This window comes from Alosa alosa, chromosome 7 (genome assembly GCF_017589495.1).
Source record: "Alosa alosa isolate M-15738 ecotype Scorff River chromosome 7, AALO_Geno_1.1, whole genome shotgun sequence".
Taxonomy (NCBI): domain Eukaryota; kingdom Metazoa; phylum Chordata; class Actinopteri; order Clupeiformes; family Clupeidae; genus Alosa; species Alosa alosa.
Window position 1 is genome coordinate 16,665,178 of NC_063195.1, and position 19,423 is coordinate 16,684,600.

General features: G+C 43.9%; 1 protein-coding gene across 1 annotated transcript in view; it reads left to right on the forward strand.

Annotated features, from left to right (window-relative positions):
- Positions 1-19,423, forward strand: part of LOC125298274 (noelin-2-like) — a 68,405-nt gene that overhangs the window by 24,592 nt on the left and 24,390 nt on the right. The window contains exons 3-4 of the mRNA XM_048248977.1: positions 8,611-8,766; positions 18,231-18,248. Coding sequence (XP_048104934.1) covers positions 8,611-8,766; positions 18,231-18,248 — 174 coding nt within the window. The remainder of the gene's footprint in view (positions 1-8,610; positions 8,767-18,230; positions 18,249-19,423) is intronic.

Genomic DNA, 19,423 nt, shown 5'->3' on the forward strand with positions numbered 1-19,423 from the left:
TTCATTTAAATACAGTATATGAAACAAACCTCAGTTTAGATAATCATATTCACACATTTTTTTGCCTAATTGACAACCATGACCATGATAACTGATAATATAAAATTAATGTGCACCTTGAGCAAATGATAAAAATCTTTCAGAATGCTTTCCATTCTTGAACTGCATCGAATCGCGATCGAATCGCACTGAATCGCTTTTTATACACATGTATCTTTTCTTGTATCGAATCGTGCCCATGTATCTAGATGCGAATCGTATCGTCTTTTACATGAGAGATTCACACCCCTATCTTGCAGCATATCAACAGTGGTTGGACAAATCCAAACCTACAGCATTGTCATAACCAATGCATAAATATTTGATACCCTCTGAGAGTCATCTGGATGGAACTCACCATGAGGAAAACAAACATAAACAAGAAATAAACGGTTACACTTTACTTGATTGTGTCGACATAAGAGTGACATGACAGTGTCATGAACGTGTCATAAACAAGTCATAAACGTTTATCACATAACACTTCTGTTATTAAATGACATTCGGTTTTTGTGAAAACAAGTTAGGGTAAGGATTAGGGATCTGTTTAGACTTATGGTTAGGGTTTGGGTTGGGGTTAGGATTAGGGTTAGAGGTTAGGATTAGAGTTAGAGGTTAGGATTAGAGTTAGGTTTCATGTGTCATGACAGTGTCATGTCACTCTTATGTCGATACTGTCAAGTAAAGTGTCACCAAATAAACAATGAGACAAACAAGACCTGGAGGAGAGACCAGAACCACTACTGCAAAACAGAGGCAGACAAACAAGACCTGGAGGAGAGACCAGAACCACTACTGCAAAACAGAGGCAGACCGCATAATACGTAGCAGGGTATTCTATTCTAAATATAAAATCACATTGATACTAAAAACAGCTGGGTAGTGTCGGGGTGTTGTGAACCCCTCGAGCAAACAGGTGGCCAATCAGTGATTTCAAACAAACGAGGGAACAACATGTCACAATGCAAAAATGTTTTTTTTTCCGTGTTTACATGCAAACGGGAAACAGGTTAAACCTCCATTTTCATGTAAATGAAAATCCCAACCGCATTTTTCCCAGTAATGTAGAGAGAACGACGGGCAGGGAGACGGGTAATAAAGACAGACAGACTTGAATTTGCCCCTGGGGATCAATAAAGTATCTATCTATCTATCTAGACAAATATACAGATAACACACAGCCTTACAGACAGATGGATATACAAGGTCCATACCAGACAGACAGTCAGACACTCAGAAAGACAGACACTCAGACAGTCAGAGAGACAGAGAGACAGACACTCAGACAGTCAGAGAGACAGACAGACATACCAGATAGGCAGACAGACAGACAGAGAGACAGACACTCAGACAGTCAGAGAGACAGATATTGTCATTAATGTGTTCGTTTGTTTCCCTTCCTCCCCTTCCCGTGTGATGTACAGTAGCTAACCCAACTCAGATGCTTTGCCAATTCTGTCTACTAACATTACGGTCATGCTAAGAAAGCTTCCTTTGAGTTTGAATTTGAATTCACAGACATATTGTAGCGATATCACATAGTCAGGTATATTGGTGGCTTCTTTTAGGATAAGACCGAGAGAGAGAGAGAGAGATAGTCAGACGCATAATAAAAGAGATTAAGCAGCGAGATGGAGGCAGACAGGTATACAAACAGAGAGCAGGGCTCAGGTGGAGGGCTAGTGAGACAGACAGATAGACAGACAGACAGACAAGCAGACAGAGAAAGAAGGGCTGAGGTGGAGGGTGCTGGGATGGTGATAGAGACAGAGACAGAAAATGACAGACAGACAGGCAGAGAGACAGACAGGCAGAGAGACAGCAGGGCTGTTGTCGTGGGTGCTGGGGTGGGATCTGACAGTAGGGTGTGAATAATTAAAAGTTCCCCCATGGAAGTGTCTGCATTCTGATGCACTGTGTTATCTCCCACCCACACATGCACACATGCACACACACACACACACACACACACACACACACACACACACACACACACACACACACACACACACACATTCATAGAGGAACACACATAAACACAGAGTAACACACACACACACACATACACACACAGACACAGAGGAACTCTCTCACACACACACACACACACACACACACACACACACACACACACACACACACACACACACACACACACACACAGACACAGAGGAACTCTCTCTCTCTCTCACACACACACACACACACACACACACACACACACAGAGGAACACACACATAGACACAGAGCACATAAAGATAAATGCACACATAAGCAACACACACACACACACACACACACACATACACATAAACACAGACATCCACAGAAGAATATAAATACCTAATCATCACAGGTGCACACACACACACACATATACACACCAGACAGAATGCAATCCTGTTGCCTGAGGCAAAATTCTTGTTTGCTAGCTTGTCTTCAAAAAGATCAGAGGTTGTTGCTGTGTGTGTGTGTGTGTGTGTGTGTGTGTGTGTGTGTGTGTGTGTGTGTGCGTGCGTGCATGCTGGAGCCATATTTAGATCCTTTTGAATTTTAAAGGAAATGAGAGAACCTGTAAAATATATTTTTTTTGATTATTATCATTGTTACTTTTAAAACATTATCATGAAATTGCTTCAGTTATAAAATGTTAATATGAATAGTTATATTAATATATAGACATATAGATATAAGACTTACCTTGATCATGGTAACCAAACAGATATTCCACCTTGATACTGACGTGCATGTGTGGAAGGGTAAATAAAGTATTTAAATGTTGGACTGCATGGAGCATGAATAGTCATACAACTTCAATATTTTCTTTGTTTATTGTCAAAGTATCATTTGTTCTAATCCTTTCTTGATTAATTTCCTTCTTAATTAAATAGTTAACTTTTACGTCCATGCTTCATGTGTGTCAGGAGACTGCCTACTAACCTCAGACGACTAAGAATATTTAAAAATAATATTTTGAACAGTATTAGCTATTACAGTGTCTGTGTGTGTGTGTGTGTGTGTGTGTGTGTGTGTGTGTGTGTGTGTGTGGTGTGTGATGTCGTCATCCTCCACTGATCTCCCTCATATTTGACACAGACATCCATGGTTTATCTGTCAGACACATGAAGTGATGCAGAGAGGGATGCAAAGAAAGTAAGAGAGAGAGAGGAACACTGGAGAAAGAGAGAGAGAGGAACACTGGAGAAAGAGAGAGAGAGGAACATTGAGAGAGAGAGAGAGAGAGGAACACTGGAGAAAGAGAGAGAGAGGAACACTGGAGAGAGAGAGAGAGAGGAACACTGGAGAAAGAGAGAGAGAGGAACACTGGAGAGAGAGAGAGAAAGAAAGGAAAGAGAGAGAGAGGAACACTGGAGAAAGAGAGAGAGAAAGAAAGGAAAGAGAGAGAGAGGAACACTGGAGAGAGAGAGAGAGAGAGAGATGAGAAGGAGGAGAGAGAGCGAGAGAGAGATAATTGAGAAGGAGGAGAGAGGGGAGGGGTAGTAAGGATGAGAGACAGTGATAAGAGGATAGACATGTATTTGGCAAGATTGTTTATGGCGTGGTCATGGCAGTATAGCAGGATGAATTGAACTGAATGGAACAGGTAGAGGATGAGACGGAATGGAGAGATTAAGAAAGACAGAGCAGGAGGGAGATGGAGAAAAAGAGGGAGAGAGAGGATGAGTTTGGATGAGAATGATGTCGGAAGAAAATACATTACACTTGGAGAAAGGGAATGAGGATGGTCTGAAGTATATACTGAGAGAGAAAGAGAGAGAGAGAGATGGGGATACAGAGATTGAGAAAGAGAGAGAGAGATGGGGATAAGGAGATTGAGAAAGGGAATGAGGATGGTCTGAAGTATATACTGAGAGAGAAAGAGAGAGAGAGAGATGGGGATACAGAGATTGAGAAAGAGAGAGAGAGATGGGGATAAGGAGATTGAGAAAGAGAGAGAGAGAGAGGGGATAAGGAGATTGAGAAAGAGAGAGAGAGAGAGAGAGAGAGAGAGGGGATAAGGAGATTGAGAGAGAGAGAAAGAGAGAGAGAGAGATTGAGTTGAGAGAAAAGGATCAGACAGCTACCGTCAGCACGGGTGGGCTGGGTGATAGATTGGAGTCTCGTGGCAGAGAGGACCTAAGTGATCTAGAACATTCCACAGGCATTAGCATGCATGTGTGCTGGGAGGCCTCACAGGCCATTTGTCACATAGTGATGCCATCCTCCCACACACACACACACACACACACACATACACACACACACAGAACAGCATAAATCTAAACACAGCCAAACTGTGATACCAAACTCCACAAACACACACACACACACACATGGACCAGCATTATGCTAAACACAGCAAAACTGTGATGTTAACTTTCACACACACACACACACACACACACACACACACACACACACACACACACACACACACACACACACACACACATACACACAGAACATCATAAATCTAAACACAGCCAAACTGTTATGCCAACCTCCACACAAACACATACAGTAATCCAGCGTTAGGCTAAACACAGCAAAACTGTGATGTTAACCTCCACACACATACATACACACACACACAAGCATAGAATTAGAGGTTTCTACTTTGTACAAAACTTTCTCATTTTCTGAGACCTCAGAAATGCTTATTGCTATGGATACGTCAGGATTATACAAGAGAGTACAAGATGCATGAGTTGAGTTGGCTAACAAACACATGTCACTCTGTACTTGTAATTTGCTTACATTAAAGGGTCACAGTCTAGTTTTTATAGTCTGCCCCCAGAGACTCAGCTTATCAACAAACTATATTTTGACATTTTTAGATTCCCAAGCCCACTGGGAATCCGTGTCACTCTGGATAAATAATAAAATATTATATTAATCATTATAATAAATTTAATTAAAAATATTTCCCACTATGTCCCTTCAAGGGCTCCTTACCAATAACCGTCCATGCTAAATATCAGTCACCAAGGATTAAGTCATGAATCTGGTCCATATGTAGGTCCTCAGTATCATACACATGCAGGTATGGTGTGTACAGTATTGAGGTATAATGTACCATTGGAAGAGCTTCTTAGTATCATACACATACAGGTATAGTGTGTATAGAGATATAATGTACCATTGGAAGAGCTTCTTAGTATCATGCACATACAGGTATAGTGTGTATAGAGATATAATGTACCATTGGAAGAGCTTCTTAGTATCATGTACATACAGGTATAGTGTGTATAGAGATATAATTAACCATTGGAAGAGCTTCTTAGTATCATACACCATACACACACAGGTATAGTGTGTATGGAGGTACAGTATAATGTACCATTGGAAGAGCTCCTTGCAAATAGAGAGTGATGACCCTGCTCTGGCAATGTCAGGCTACTCAGGGCTTAAATTTCACTGCGGGATTGTGGGTATTGCGCATAATTTGTTCAAGTCCCGCAACTCTAGCCATCATAACGCGAGAAATTCCTGCATACACTTTTACAGCCTGTCTGATGACGTTAATATAATCATGAAGTGGCGTGAATGCGGTGCTATTGACTGGACGGATAAACTACCGAAGTTGAATTGAACATAGCCTCATGCAGCAGACACACACACACACACACACACGGAGAGAGAGAGAGAGAGAACCACTTTTGCGAGCATTTAAATAGGCTACAACCATGGCAAACTTTACATCTGGAAAGAGCTCCTTGGTAACTATCCTGCTAGCTCGGGTCCGCCAACACTTGATCCCAGAAAGATTGTCTTTGACTTGTTAGTTTTTTGAACATTTATTTTATCTAATGACATAGAAAACATAATGAATTGCATCCACATATCCGTATGCACTATGCACAACTTTTATTCACTAGCGACTAGCCTAAAACCGTCAGGCTGAAGGGAGGCTAATTACTCTCACGTATTTCTTAAAGTGACAGGCACTCAATTACACCTACTTATCACCCATAGATATATATACTGACAGGATATCCATAGATATATATACTGACAGTATATATATATCTATGCTCATCACCAATGTGCACTCAATTAGACCTACACACCACATTAAAGATATGCCTAAGTGTTATAGTTTAAACGTCAATATGAAGCATTCAAATTACTAAATATGTTTAGCTACTAGTAATTACTAGTAAAATGCTATACATTAAAAAATACATTATTAACTAAATACACTCTATATGAATTTAACATTGTGTGTGTGGAGAGAGTCAAGCAGAATCTAGGATGTCCACTGTTGTGAATGATCTTTTTTTTTTTTTGGAGTTCTGTAGCCTACCTAAAAAAACCTCCCAGACCTTGGAGTAAATGGAAATTTGATAAGTGGACCTTTCAGGTTTATATTTACTTACCCCTGATATAAATAATGTATCTAGTCTTTTTTTCCATACAGTAGGTCACTGCATTGACCTTTGAAGAATGCTTATTATATTATATCATATGTTATATAGGATATTTTTGTCTGTTTCCTGCCGTGGATGCGTTTACTCAGTTTCACTTCAGACAGCATAACATGCAGGACAGAATGTCATTATGCCATTTGGCCAAGGGGCGGGCGGACTTCTCAGTACAGCTGCACTCCCTGAGTAATGGACTTGAAGAGCAGATGAGTTGTGCAGTTAGTGCCTGTTTGCTCCAGCTGTGACTTGTGCCTAGTGTTCAGTTAGTGCCTGTTTAACAGGCTCCAGCTGTGGCTTGTGCCTAGTGTTCAGTTAGTGCCTGTTTGCTCCAGCTGTGGCTTGTGCCTAGTGTTCAGTTAGTGCCTGTTTGCTCCAGCTGTGGCTTGTGCCTAGTGTTCAGTTAGTGCCTGTTTGACAGGCTCCAGCTGTGTCTTGTGCCTAGTGTTCAGTTAGTGCCTGTTTGCTCCAGCTGTGGCTTGTGCCTAGTGTTCAGTTAGTGCCTGTTTGACAGGCTCCAGCTGTGGCTTGTGCCTAGTGTTCATTAAGTGCCTGTTTGCTCCAGCTGTGGCTTGTGCCTAGTGTTCAGTTAGTGCCTGTTTGCTCCAGCTGTGGCTTGTGCCTACAGAAGTGTTCAGTTAGTGCCTGTTTGACAGGCTCCAGCTGTGGCTTGTGCCTAGTGTTCAGTTAGTGCCTGTTTGCTCCAGCTGTGGCTTGTGCCTAGTGTTCAGTTAATGCCTGTTTGCTCCAGCTGTGGCTTGTGCCTAGTGTTCAGTTAGTGCCTGTTTGACAGGCTCCAGCTGTGGCTTGTGCCTAGTGTTCAGTTAGTGCCTGTTTGCTCCAGCTGTGGCTTGTGCCTAGTGTTCAGTTAGTGCCTGTTTGCTCCAGCTGTGGCTTGTGCCTAGTGTTCAGTTAGTGCCTGTTTGACAGGCTCCAGCTGTGTCTTGTGCCTAGTGTTCAGTTAGTGCCTGTTTGCTCCAGCTGTGGCTTGTGCCTAGTGTTCAGTTAGTGCCTGTTTGCTCCAGCTGTGGCTTGTGCCTAGTGTTCAGTTAGTGCCTGTTTGACAGGCTCCAGCTGTGGCTTGTGCCTAGTGTTCAGTTAGTGCCTGTTTGACAGGCTCCAGCTGTGGCTTGTGCCTAGTGTGTTTTCAAGACAAGATAAGAGTTGTGAGTCATAATGCAAGTTAGTTAGCGAATCACACATCTGTGCAAATGGCAGAAAGGACACTTTGCTTTGCAGTCTACGACTTCACTCTGAAAGGTACTGTGTGTGTGTGTGTGTGTGCGCGTGTGTGTGTGTGTGTGTGTGTGTGTGTGTGTGTGTGTGTGTGTGTGTGTGTATGATTGTGTGTGTGATTATGCTTGTCCGTGTTTAATTATTAATAATAATTAGCTGTGTGTGTTCTACCGAGTGATAAATCTGCCCTGCTGTGCCCTCCTACTGCTGTTCCACCTAATCATCATTAGCACTATGTGTGTGTGTGTGTGTGTACTGTATGCCTGTGTGCGTGCATCTGTGTGTGTGTGTGTGTGTGTCTCTGTGTCTGTCTCCTGACTCTAATCTTAGGGGTTGTCATGCTACCTCCCCCAAAATAAGTGTGTGTGTGTGTGCTTGTATGTGTGTTTGGGATGTGTGTGTGTTGGTGTGTGTGGTTAATGTTTGTGTGTGTGTGTGTGTGTGTGTGTGTGTGTGTGTGGTTAATGTGTATGTGTGTTGTTAATGTGCATGTGTGTGGGTTTGTATTTGTGTATGGTTAATATATATGTGTGTGTGTGTGTGTGTTTATTTGCTATAGCCATTGGAGAAGCATACCGCTGTCATATAAATGTGCACATGGGACCATGCGTGGCATGCATCCTGATCTGTGTTTACCTGATCATTAGTGCAGCCGAATGGAAGAGCGCATGTGTCAACACACATTACTGTCTGAACACACAGTTGTGTGTGTTTTGCATCGGCATTTATATACACTGTAATGCACATGAAAGGATCTTAAGACTTTTGCCAAATAAAGCTGATTTAGTTTTTGTATGTGGGTGTGTCTGTCTGTGTGGGTGTGTCTGTCTGTGTGTGTGTGTGTGTGTGTGTGTGTGTGTGTGTGTGTGTGTGTGTGTGTGTGTGTGTGCGCGCATGCGTAATGAGCAGGTCCAGAACGTGACCCAGTCCATGGAGCTGCTGGACCTGCGTACGTCCCGTGACCTGCAGTACGTGCGGGACTCGGAACCCCTCCTGAGGGGGATGGAGGGGCGCGTCCGCTCCGCACAGAGCAACCCTCGCAGCCTCAGCCCCAAGGGCTTCCAGGTAACCCTGCCACACTGGTGCACGCTGCAACACACCTCAGTATAGCCGAATGGACCTCAACAAACAGTTCCACAACACCCCTTAACGTATTTCCTCTGTCTGGCCCACTTGGTGATGAAGTTGAATAGCCATAGACCAGCATACTTCAACATACTAGAACATACTTCAGCATACTAGAACATACTTTAGCATACCTGAACATACTTTAGCATACCTCAGCATACTTTAACATACCTCAGCATATTTTAACATACCTGAACATACTTTAGCATACCTCAGCATATTTTAACATACCTGAGCATACTTTAACATACCTGAACTTTAACGAGGTGAGCATGCTTTAACATACCTGAGCTTTAACGAGGTGAGCATACTTTAAAGGAGAATTCCGGTGTGATATTGACCTAAAGTGTGTTGAAACATGATGCTGAGTGTGAACGTATGTCTCATAATCCCATCTCGGCTTGTCCCCTGCACTCCAAAATCTGGCGCTTAGTTAGCCGATGCTACCAACAGCTTTTTCAATGGTGGTGCTTCGCATCGGGCTAGCCATGCAAATAAATCACTGTTTTACACCATTTACGAGGGCTCAATGTATCTCCACACTTCATTGGTAGACTTCCGAGGGCCCTGACATTTAAAACGAGACATTGAGAACTTTGAAAAAGCACTGGTAGTTTACTTTACAAGACGATTTATACAGACAGTATCTTCACAAAGTTTAGCGCTTTGCAGCCATCTTGATTTAGTCACGATACGAATTGACGTAGGTAAGAATGAACAGGTATGATAAGGGATCAGATTCCAAAAATAATTCCGTGGAAATGCATGGATTGCATGGTTGCTGCTGAAGAAACTGGAATCCATGCATTTCCACTGAATTATTTTTGGAATCTGATCATTTATCATACCTGTTCATTCTTACTCGTCGCTCGACTTATCGTTACTTATTGTCTGTTTTTTGAACATTTATTGTATCTAATGACATAGAAAACATAATGATTTGCATCCACATATCCTTATGCACTATGCACAACTTTTATTCACTAGCGACTAGCCTAAAACTGTCAGGCTGAAGGGAGGCTAATTACTCTCACGTGTCACGTGACAGGCACTCAATTACACCTACTCATCACCAATGTGCACTCAATTAGACCTACACACCACATTAAAGATATGCCTATGTGTTATAGGTTAAACGTCAAAATGAAGCATTCAAATTACTAAATATGTTTAGCTACTAGTAATTACTAGTAAAATGCTATACATTAAAAAATACATTATTAACTAAATACACTATATGAATTTAAAAATATATGAAATAGAAACATATCACATAAGCCATCATTTTCAGTGTGTGTGTGGAGAGAGTCAAGCAGAATCTAGGATGTCGACTGTTGTGAATGATCCCACTACAGTATATATTACTGATGACGTCAGGGTGGTGGGGGCACCAAAATCAAACACTTTTTTAAAAAAGTATCGAAGAAGTATTGAAATCGCAATTCTTGACTTGGTATCAGAATCGACCCCCCCCCCAAATTGTGTAAATCCCCCCTACATGAATAACCTAAGGGGGGAATTCCCCCCCATTTTGAAAAAAAGAATTTTAAGCCCTGAGCATGCTTCAACATACCTGAACTTTAACAAGGTGAGCATGCTCCAACATTCCTCAGAATACTGTGCCTCAAATTCATACTTAACATGATGTACCTCAACATACCTCAGCTTACTGTAATATTTCAGCATACTTCTACATACCTTAACATGATGTACCTCAACATACCTCAACTTACTGTAATATTTCAGCATACTTCTACATACCTTAACATGATGTACCTCAACATACCTCAACTTACTGTAATATTTCAGCATACTTCTACATACCTCAGCACACTTATACCTCAATATACTCTGGCTCGATGTACTTCAACATACCTCAACATAGTTCAGCAGATTTTTAACATACTTCAAGGGATGTTAACAGGTCAGTATTCTTCAACATCTCAATATATACATTACTATATAATATAATAGAAGGTAACACAAAAACTATTAATGAGTTAAAACACAATGTTTTGCCTCAGAGTCAATGTGATACCAACTTTATAAACCCTGACATACCTTTTGATTTGGTGGGAGTATGAACTGACCAGTTTTGTATTCTTGGATGTCCATGTTCCATGTGTGTGTGTGTGTGTGTGTGTGTGTGTGTGTGTGTGTGTGTGTGTGAGTGTGAGAGAGAGAAAGAGAGACAGAGAGAGACTGTGTGTGTGTGAGAGAGAAATAGAGAGAGAGAGAGAGAGAGAAGGTCTAATGCAGAGAAAACATGGGTCTGTCAGTATGTTCCTTAAGTTCTTGCAACTTGCAGCAGTTTTTATGCCAGACTCAAATCCTGTGCTGCATGTGAGGGGATGAAGGGAGAGAAAGAGAAGGGGAATGTGTGTGCATGCATATATACATGTGTGTGTGAGAGAGAGAGAGAGAGAGAGAGAGTGAGTGAGAGAGAGAGAGAGTAGAGAGAAAGAGAAGGGGAATGCGTGTGTGTGTGTGTGCGAGAGAGAAAGAGAGAGGATGGGACCGATGCATGTGAGGGGATGAAGGGAGAGAAAGAGAAGGGTAATGCGTGTGCATGCATATATGTGTGTGTGTGTGTGAGAGAGAGAGAGAGAGAGAGAGAGAGAGAGAAAGGATGGGAAGACTGATCTGTCAACTGCGATTGATTTACTGTCAAATTTAGCTAAGAGTAGCCCAAGAGAGAAGTAGAGGAGAGAAAAGATGGGAGGAAAGAGAAAGAGCAGGGAGGAGAGAGGGGGTGTGTGTGAGAGGAGTCGAAGAGAGAAGAGGAAAAAGAGAGGGAGATGATGAGAGGAGAGAGACAGAGAGAGAGAAGGAGGTGGTTGTTAAGCATTCAGCACAGCAGCAGCAACAGCTGCAGTTCATCAGCATTTGGTGATTTGAAGTTTATGTAAATCCGGAATGTGTCAAGGAAGAGTGAGAGAGAGAGAGAGAGAGAGAGAGAGAGAGAAAGTGTGTCTGTGTGTGTAGAGACATAGAGAGAGATAGAGATGACAGACAAAGAATTGAGATGATTGACAGGCCTGGACAAGACTGACAGGGATCCAGGCATAGAAAGAGCTGAAAGATAAGATAAGCAGTAAAAACACGACCAACCAGGGCCAGACGCTGAGAAAAGTGTGTGTGTGTGTGTGTGTGAGTGAATGTGTGTAAGTGTGCGTGCGTGTGTGTGTGTCTGTGTGCGTGCATGTGAATGTGTGTGAGTGAATGTGAATGTGTGCCTGTGTGTGTGTCTGTTCTGTGTGTACGGCCCACCTAAGACCAGGGTCAGAAGACTGGTGGAACTTAACTGCCAGCCTTGCTCTGAAGCCCAGGCCATGGCACTGTCAAGTGTAGGCTATAATCTGTGAACATATTCAAATCCCTGTGGTTAGAAATGTGATTTGCGGATTGAAATGGAAAATTAAAATGTACTTATGTCATATGAATAGCTCATGCATCCACTCGAATAACTGTGTGTGTGTGTGTGTGTGTGTGTGTGTGTGTGTGTGTGTGTGTGTGTGTGTTTGTTTGTGTGTTTGTGTGTGTGTGTGTGTGTGTATGTGTGTGTATGTGTGCTTGTGTCATATGAATAGCGCATGCCTCCTCTCAATTGGTTCTGTCAGAATGAATCATGTGAGATGCAAGAATGTGGGCTGAATTACAAACTCAACTCTCCTCTGGGAGCCTATTGGTTCTGAGTGCCAGTTTAGCCGCTAAATGCTAATCTGGTGTAGTTGTGCCTCTGGGAGTTGTCTTCTATCCCAGTGTATCTGTATCTGCACTGTGCTGTGCTGTGATGTGTCTCATTGCACTTTATGATCTGGATCAGTTAGAGGGCTCCCATGAGGGTAGGGGTCCAACAAGCAGTCAGCATTGACACTGTTTGCTAACAGCACACCAGGGCCAGATTGGTGTCTGCCTGCATCTGTGTGTGTGTGTGTGTGTGTGGGTGGGTGGGTGAATATGGTAATGTTGTTTTCTTAGACACAGTTGTGTTTTGTCTGTGTTGTGGTTATTCATTGTCACATTACTTTCTAAAAACAGCTCAAGCTGAAAATTATCCATGAAGAGCGTGCACATACAGTACACACACACACACACACACACACACACACAGATACACACATACACACACACACACACACACACACACACATACCCCTACCCTCATGGGAGCCCTCTAACTGATCCAGATCATAAAGTGCAATGAGACACATCACAGCACAGCACACAACACACACAGATACACACACACACACACATATACACGCACACACGCACACACACAGAGGGAGAGAAACAGACCCTCCCCTCTCTCTCTCTAATCAGTGTACCGCTGTTGTCGCTGCTTTCTCTCTCTCTCTCTCTCTCTCTCTCTATCTATCTATCTATCTATCTATCTATCTATCTATCTATCTATCTATCTATCTATCTCTCTATCTCTCTCTCTCTCTCTCTCTCTCTCTCTCTCTCTCACTGTCTCAGTCTCCCTTATGTCCCTTATACATACATGTATTCACACATCTCTTGTGACACACATGCTCCCACACACACACACACACACACACACACACACACTTTGCACATACACAAACCACACACACATACACACTCTCTCTGTCTCCCCTCTCTCTCTCACACACACACACACACACACACATGCACGCACACACATGCAGCACACACACACACACACACACACACACACACACACACACACACACACACACATACCGTGACAGACATGGTATTTCAGCAGTAGTTGACCTTTCCGGTCCTTGTGGACTTTCATAATTTGCCAGGCTGGTATGCACGGTGGTATCAGAGAGAGACTACAGAACAGCACAAACCAAATGGCCTCAGCTTGACTCTGTGTGATGTTCTTTTATGTTTTTATTTTACATCTTAATTGGGTCCCACAAAATACAAAATACCATGTAAGGTGTCTGATTTTGTGTATTTACTTTTACTGTAAGTTATTTCATCTCTTACCATGGTCATCCATGCTCATTTGTGTGCATGTGAGTGTTGAAGTGTGTGTGTGTGTGTGTGTGTGTGTGTGTGTGCGTGCGTTTTTGGCTTTTAAACTGACCCAGCCTCTTCCTCTAAAGAGCTCTCCTTGTGATTTTGCATATTTACACAGAGTGCATCTAAAGCCTGCAGTAATGCATGCAGCACAGCGAGAGAGAGAGAGGGAGAGATAGAGAGACAGGGAGAGATGGAGAGAGAGAGGGAGAAAGAGATGGAGAAAGAGAGAGTGGAGATAGAGAGAAAGAGAGGGAGAGAGAGGGAGAGGGAGATAGAGAGAGAAAAAGAGAGGGAGAGAGGGAGAGGGAGATAGAGAGAGAAAAAGAGAGGGAGAGAGATGGAGAGACAGGGAGAGATGGAGAGAGAGAGGGAGAAAGAGAGAGTGGAGATAGAGAGAAAGAGAGGGAGAGGGAGATAGAGGGAGATAGAGAGAGAAAAAGAGAGGGAGAGAGATAGAGAGAAAGAGAAGAGGGAGGCAGGGAGATTGGAAGTGGAGGTGAAACAGGCAAAGACATTAAGAAAAGGACAGAAATAAAGAAGTTCTATTTCATTCTTTTACAGCATTGTCCTGGCCAATGTGGTCTTGCCAGTAAGGCTTACTGAATTGAATTGAAAGGATAGTGAAGGAGTCTGCAGAAGAAAAAAAAAGGGCTGAAGAGATGATTGGGAGAACAAGTTAAATAGTGGAGGATAGAGAGAATGGGTGAAAGAGTGGAGGACAGCAGAGGTGGACATCCCAGCTTCAGAAAAAAAAACATTTCAGTGAGCAAACCAGCTGATTCTAATTAGCAATCAGGTAGATAGATAGATAGATAGATAGATAGATAGATAGATAGATAGATAGATAGATAGATAGACTTTATTGATCCCTAGGGGAAATTCAAGGTCACAGTAGCATACAGACAACACACACACACATTCAATAACAGCAGAAAAAGTAATTAAAAGTATATAATATATACAAATATAGTATACAAATTATACTAAATACAACTTAATCAAAATCAATTCTAAAAAAACAGTATCCACATAGTGGGTGAATAATCAATCAGGTGCGCTTGCAATGACTGAAGCAGGGACTGAGCCTGTGGTTCTCAGTGCATAAGGTAAGGTAAGGTGCTCTGTGTGAATGAGTGTCATGGTGATGGTGCAAATGAGTAAGTCAAACAGTGCAACAGTGCAAGAAAAAGTACATATATCTATATAAAAATAACTATATTAAGAAATGTATGTGGCATGGAGGGAGGGGTTGTGCATATGTGCTAATACAGCACGCAAACAGTGAGGCAGAAGACAAATGTAAAGTGGCTAGTGGACAGACAGTTCAAGACATTGGAGGTGGTGAAGAGGCAGACAGACTAGGCGGAGAAGTCTATTTCTCCTCTTCCCTTAAGTGATGCATTAAACAGTTCCATGGCCCTGCAAGGCAGTGAGCGAAGTCTCCAGCTGATCAGGCTCTTCTGCTTAACAATAGTGCTGTGGAGTGGATGACACTCATTGTCCAAGATGTTGATCAGTTTGTTCAGGGTCCTTTTGTCAGATGTGATGCACACCAGTTCAGCTCCCACTACAGAGCCAGCTTTCCTTACCAGCCTATCTATTTGCCCAGCATCCTTTTTCTTTGTGCTTCCTCCCCAACATACCACCGCATAGAAGAGGACGCTGGCAACAAGCTTGCTGCACACATTGAAGGAGCGCAGCCTTCATCAGGAAGTACAGCCTGCTCTGCCCTTTCTTGTAGAGTGTGTCAGTGTTGCCTGACCAGTCCAGTTTATTGTCCAGGTGGAGACCCAGGTACTTGTAAGTGCTTACCACCTCGACATTGACCCCATCAATGGAGACTGGTAGCAGAGTGGGCTTAGATCTGCGGAAATCCACCACCATCTCCTTGGTCTTTGAAGTGTTGAGTTGGAGATGATTGAGTTTGCACCATTGCACAAAGTCCTCCACCAGGCTCCTGTACTCCTCCTCCTGCACGTTCCTGATACACCCCACAATTGCAGTGTCGTCAGAAAAGTTCTGCATGTGACATGACTCAGTGTTGTAGCGGAAGTCAGATGTGTACAAGGTGAACAGGACTGGAGAGAGCACAGTTCCCTGTGGCGCTCCGGTGCTGCTGATCACAGTGTCAGAGAGGCAGTTCTTCAGTCTGACGAACTGTGGTCGCTCCGTCAGGTAATCTGTGATCCAGGTTACCAGGTGAGCGTCCACACCCATCTGCAAGAGCTTGCCTCCCAGTCTGAGGGGTTGGATGGTGTTAAAAGCACTTGAGAAATCAAAGAACATGATGTCTCACAGCACTTTTCCCCTTGTCCAGGTGAGAATGTGTCCTGTGTAGAAGATAAGTGATGGCATCGTCCACATCCACTTTCTCCTGGTATGCAAACTGTAACAGGTCTAGTGCATGGCGTACCTGGGGTCTGAGCATACCTAAGACGAGTCGCTCCATTGTCTTCATCACGTGATGTTAGAGCGACAGGTCTGTAATCATTAAGCTCACTAGGATGTGGCTTTTTAGGGACAGGGGTGAGACATGATGTCTTCCACAGTGTTGAAACTTGTCTAAGGCGTAGACTCAGATTAAAGATGTGCTTCAGTGGCTCCCCCAGTTCAGCAGCACAGGCCTTGAGTAGCCTTGGACACAGTCTGTCAGGCCCCGCGGCCTTACCCGCGTGCAGTTTCTTTAATTTAGCGCTCACTTGAGTTGCTGTGTCGATGGGGGGTGTAAGGGGAGGGGAAGGGTGCATCTGGGATCTGTATCTGATGGCTGTTGACTGAGTAAACTAAAGTGGAGGATGGAGAGAATGAATGAAAGGGTGGAGGATGGAGAGAATGAGTGAAAGGGTGGAGGATGGAGAGAATGAGTGAAAGGGTAGAGGATGGAGAGAATGAGTGAAAGGGTGGAGGGACGAGAGAATGGGTGGAGGTGTGGAGGATAGAGAGAATGAGTGAAAGCTTGTAGGTCAAAAGAGATCATTTGTAGGGCGTGAGATGTGATAGACAGGGGGGTAGAATAACAGAGAGAGAGAAAGTAAGTGAAGTGAAGTGAAGGTCAAAGTCAGAAAAGGGGAACGATAAAAGGGTTAGCTGTGAAAGACAGATTATAAAGGAGAGAGGGAGGCGGAGAGAGAGGGAGAGAGGGAGAGAGAGGGAGGGTAAAAGCGGAGAGATTGCAAGGATGGGATTATCCATATAAACAGGCTTCAAAAATGACACAGCGCCTCTAGAACAAAAAAGAGAGAGGGGAAGAGAGGGGGGGAGGGTGGAGAGAGGGGGGAGAGTTACACAGCAGAAATACAGCAGAGAGCAAGAAATAAAACCTTTTTTTTTCCAACGTGTTTCATGAAAGCTCTGAGATTCCCTGATGCTTATCTCCCAATTAGTAGCGCAATAGAAGATGTGATGTTCAGAGAACGGTGTGGCAGATGAGTAGGAAAAGACGTAAAGCTGGCATTCAGAGGAGGGTAGAAAAGGGCCAAGGTCACTTACGCTCAAGGTCACTGGCAGGTGATATAGTCTGTGTCAGCAAAACCCCAAAGTTGGCCACAAGGATAATGTAAAAGTAAAATGACTTCAGCAAAACACTGCATTTGTCCACAACTAGAATATGCGTTGAGTAAACGTTGCAATGCAAACTCATTATCAAGCAATATTGAATGGCTGGCCGTGGGATATATAGTACAAAATAGGCTGTACCATGGAGCAACAAAGTGTGTCAATATATAAATTAAATGTCAGTGAAAAAAAATATATAATTAAATGTAAACATTAACAAATGACCCTTGCTTTGTCACTAAGTATACTTGCGCTCATTCCAGCAGTGTTAACAGCCAATCAGGCCATCTCCTGAGCTGGACATTAATGCTGGCCAAGCACTAAATGAGATAACAGCTGATTTGGTTAAAAGTGCTAACATCGCTAACATGTGCTTTAAAGTTTAGCTACTATCAGACACACATACACACACATACATACACCCACCCCACCCACAGACACACTTGTACACTTACACACACACACACACACACACACACACACACACACACACACACACACACACACACACACACACACACACACACATACATACACCCACCCCACCCACAGACACAGTTGTACCCATACATGTCTCTCTAATACCCCAAATGCCCCCCTGTCCTGTAGGAGTTGAAGCGGAGTGTGTCTCTCTATCACTCCCAAATGCCCCCTGTCCTACAGGGTTGAAGGAGTGTGTCTCTCTAATACCCCAAATGCCCCCCCTGTCCTACAGGAGTGAAGCAAGTGTGTCTCTCTAATACCCCAAATGCCCCCCCTGTCCTACAGGAGCTGAAGCAGAGTGTGTCTCTCTAATACCCCAAATGCCCCCTGTCCTATAGGAGCTGAAGCGAAGCAGAGTGTGTCTCTCTAATACCCCAATGCCCCTGTCCTACAGGAGCTGAAGCAGAGTGTGTCTCTAATACCCCAATGCCCCTGTCCTACAGGAGCTGAAGCAGAGTGTGTCTCTCTAATACCCCAATGCCCCTGTCCTACAGGAGCTGAAGCAGAGTGTGTCTCTAATACCCCAAATGCCCCCTGTCCTACAGGAGCTGAAGCAGAGTGTGTCTCTCTAATACCCCAAATGCCCCCTGTCCTACAGGAGCTGAAGCAGAGTGTGTCTCTAATACCCCAATGCCCCTGTCCTACAGGAGCTGAAGCAGAGTGTGTCTCTAATACCCCAATGCCCCTGTCCTACAGGAGCTGAAGCAGAGTGTGTCTCTCTAATACCCCAATGCCCCTGTCCTACAGGAGCTGAAGCAGAGTGTGTCTCTCTAATACCCCAATGCCCCTGTCCTACAGGAGCTGAAGCAGAGTGTGTCTCTCTAATACCCCAATGCCCCTGTCCTACAGGAGCTGAAGCAGAGTGTGTCTCTAATACCCCAATGCCCCTGTCCTACAGGAGCTGAAGCAGAGTGTGTCTCTCTAATACCCCAATGCCCCTGTCCTACAGGAGCTGAAGCAGAGTGTGTCTCTCTAATACCCCAATGCCCCTGTCCTACAGGAGCTGAAGCAGAGTGTGTCTCTCTAATACCCCAATGCCCCTGTCCTACAGGAGCTGAAGCAGAGTGTGTCTCTAATACCCCAAATGCCCCCTGTCCTACAGGAGCTGAAGCAGAGTGTGTCTCTCTAATACCCCAATGCCCCTGTCCTACAGGAGCTGAAGCAGAGTGTGTCTCTCTAATACCCCAATGCCCCTGTCCTACAGGAGCTGAAGCAGAGTGTGTCTCTCTAATACCCCAATGCCCCTGTCCTACAGGAGCTGAAGCAGAGTGTGTCTCTCTAATACCCCAAATGCCCCCTGTCCTACAGGAGCTGAAGCAGAGTGTGTCTCTCTAATACCCCAAATGCCCCCTGTCCTACAGGAGCTGAAGCAGAGTGTGTCTCTCTAATACCCCAATGCCCCTGTCCTACAGGAGCTGAAGCAGAGTGTGTCTCTCTAATACCCCAATGCCCCTGTCCTACAGGAGCTGAAGCAGAGTGTGTCTCTCTAATACCCCAAATGCCCCCTGTCCTACAGGAGCTGAAGCAGAGT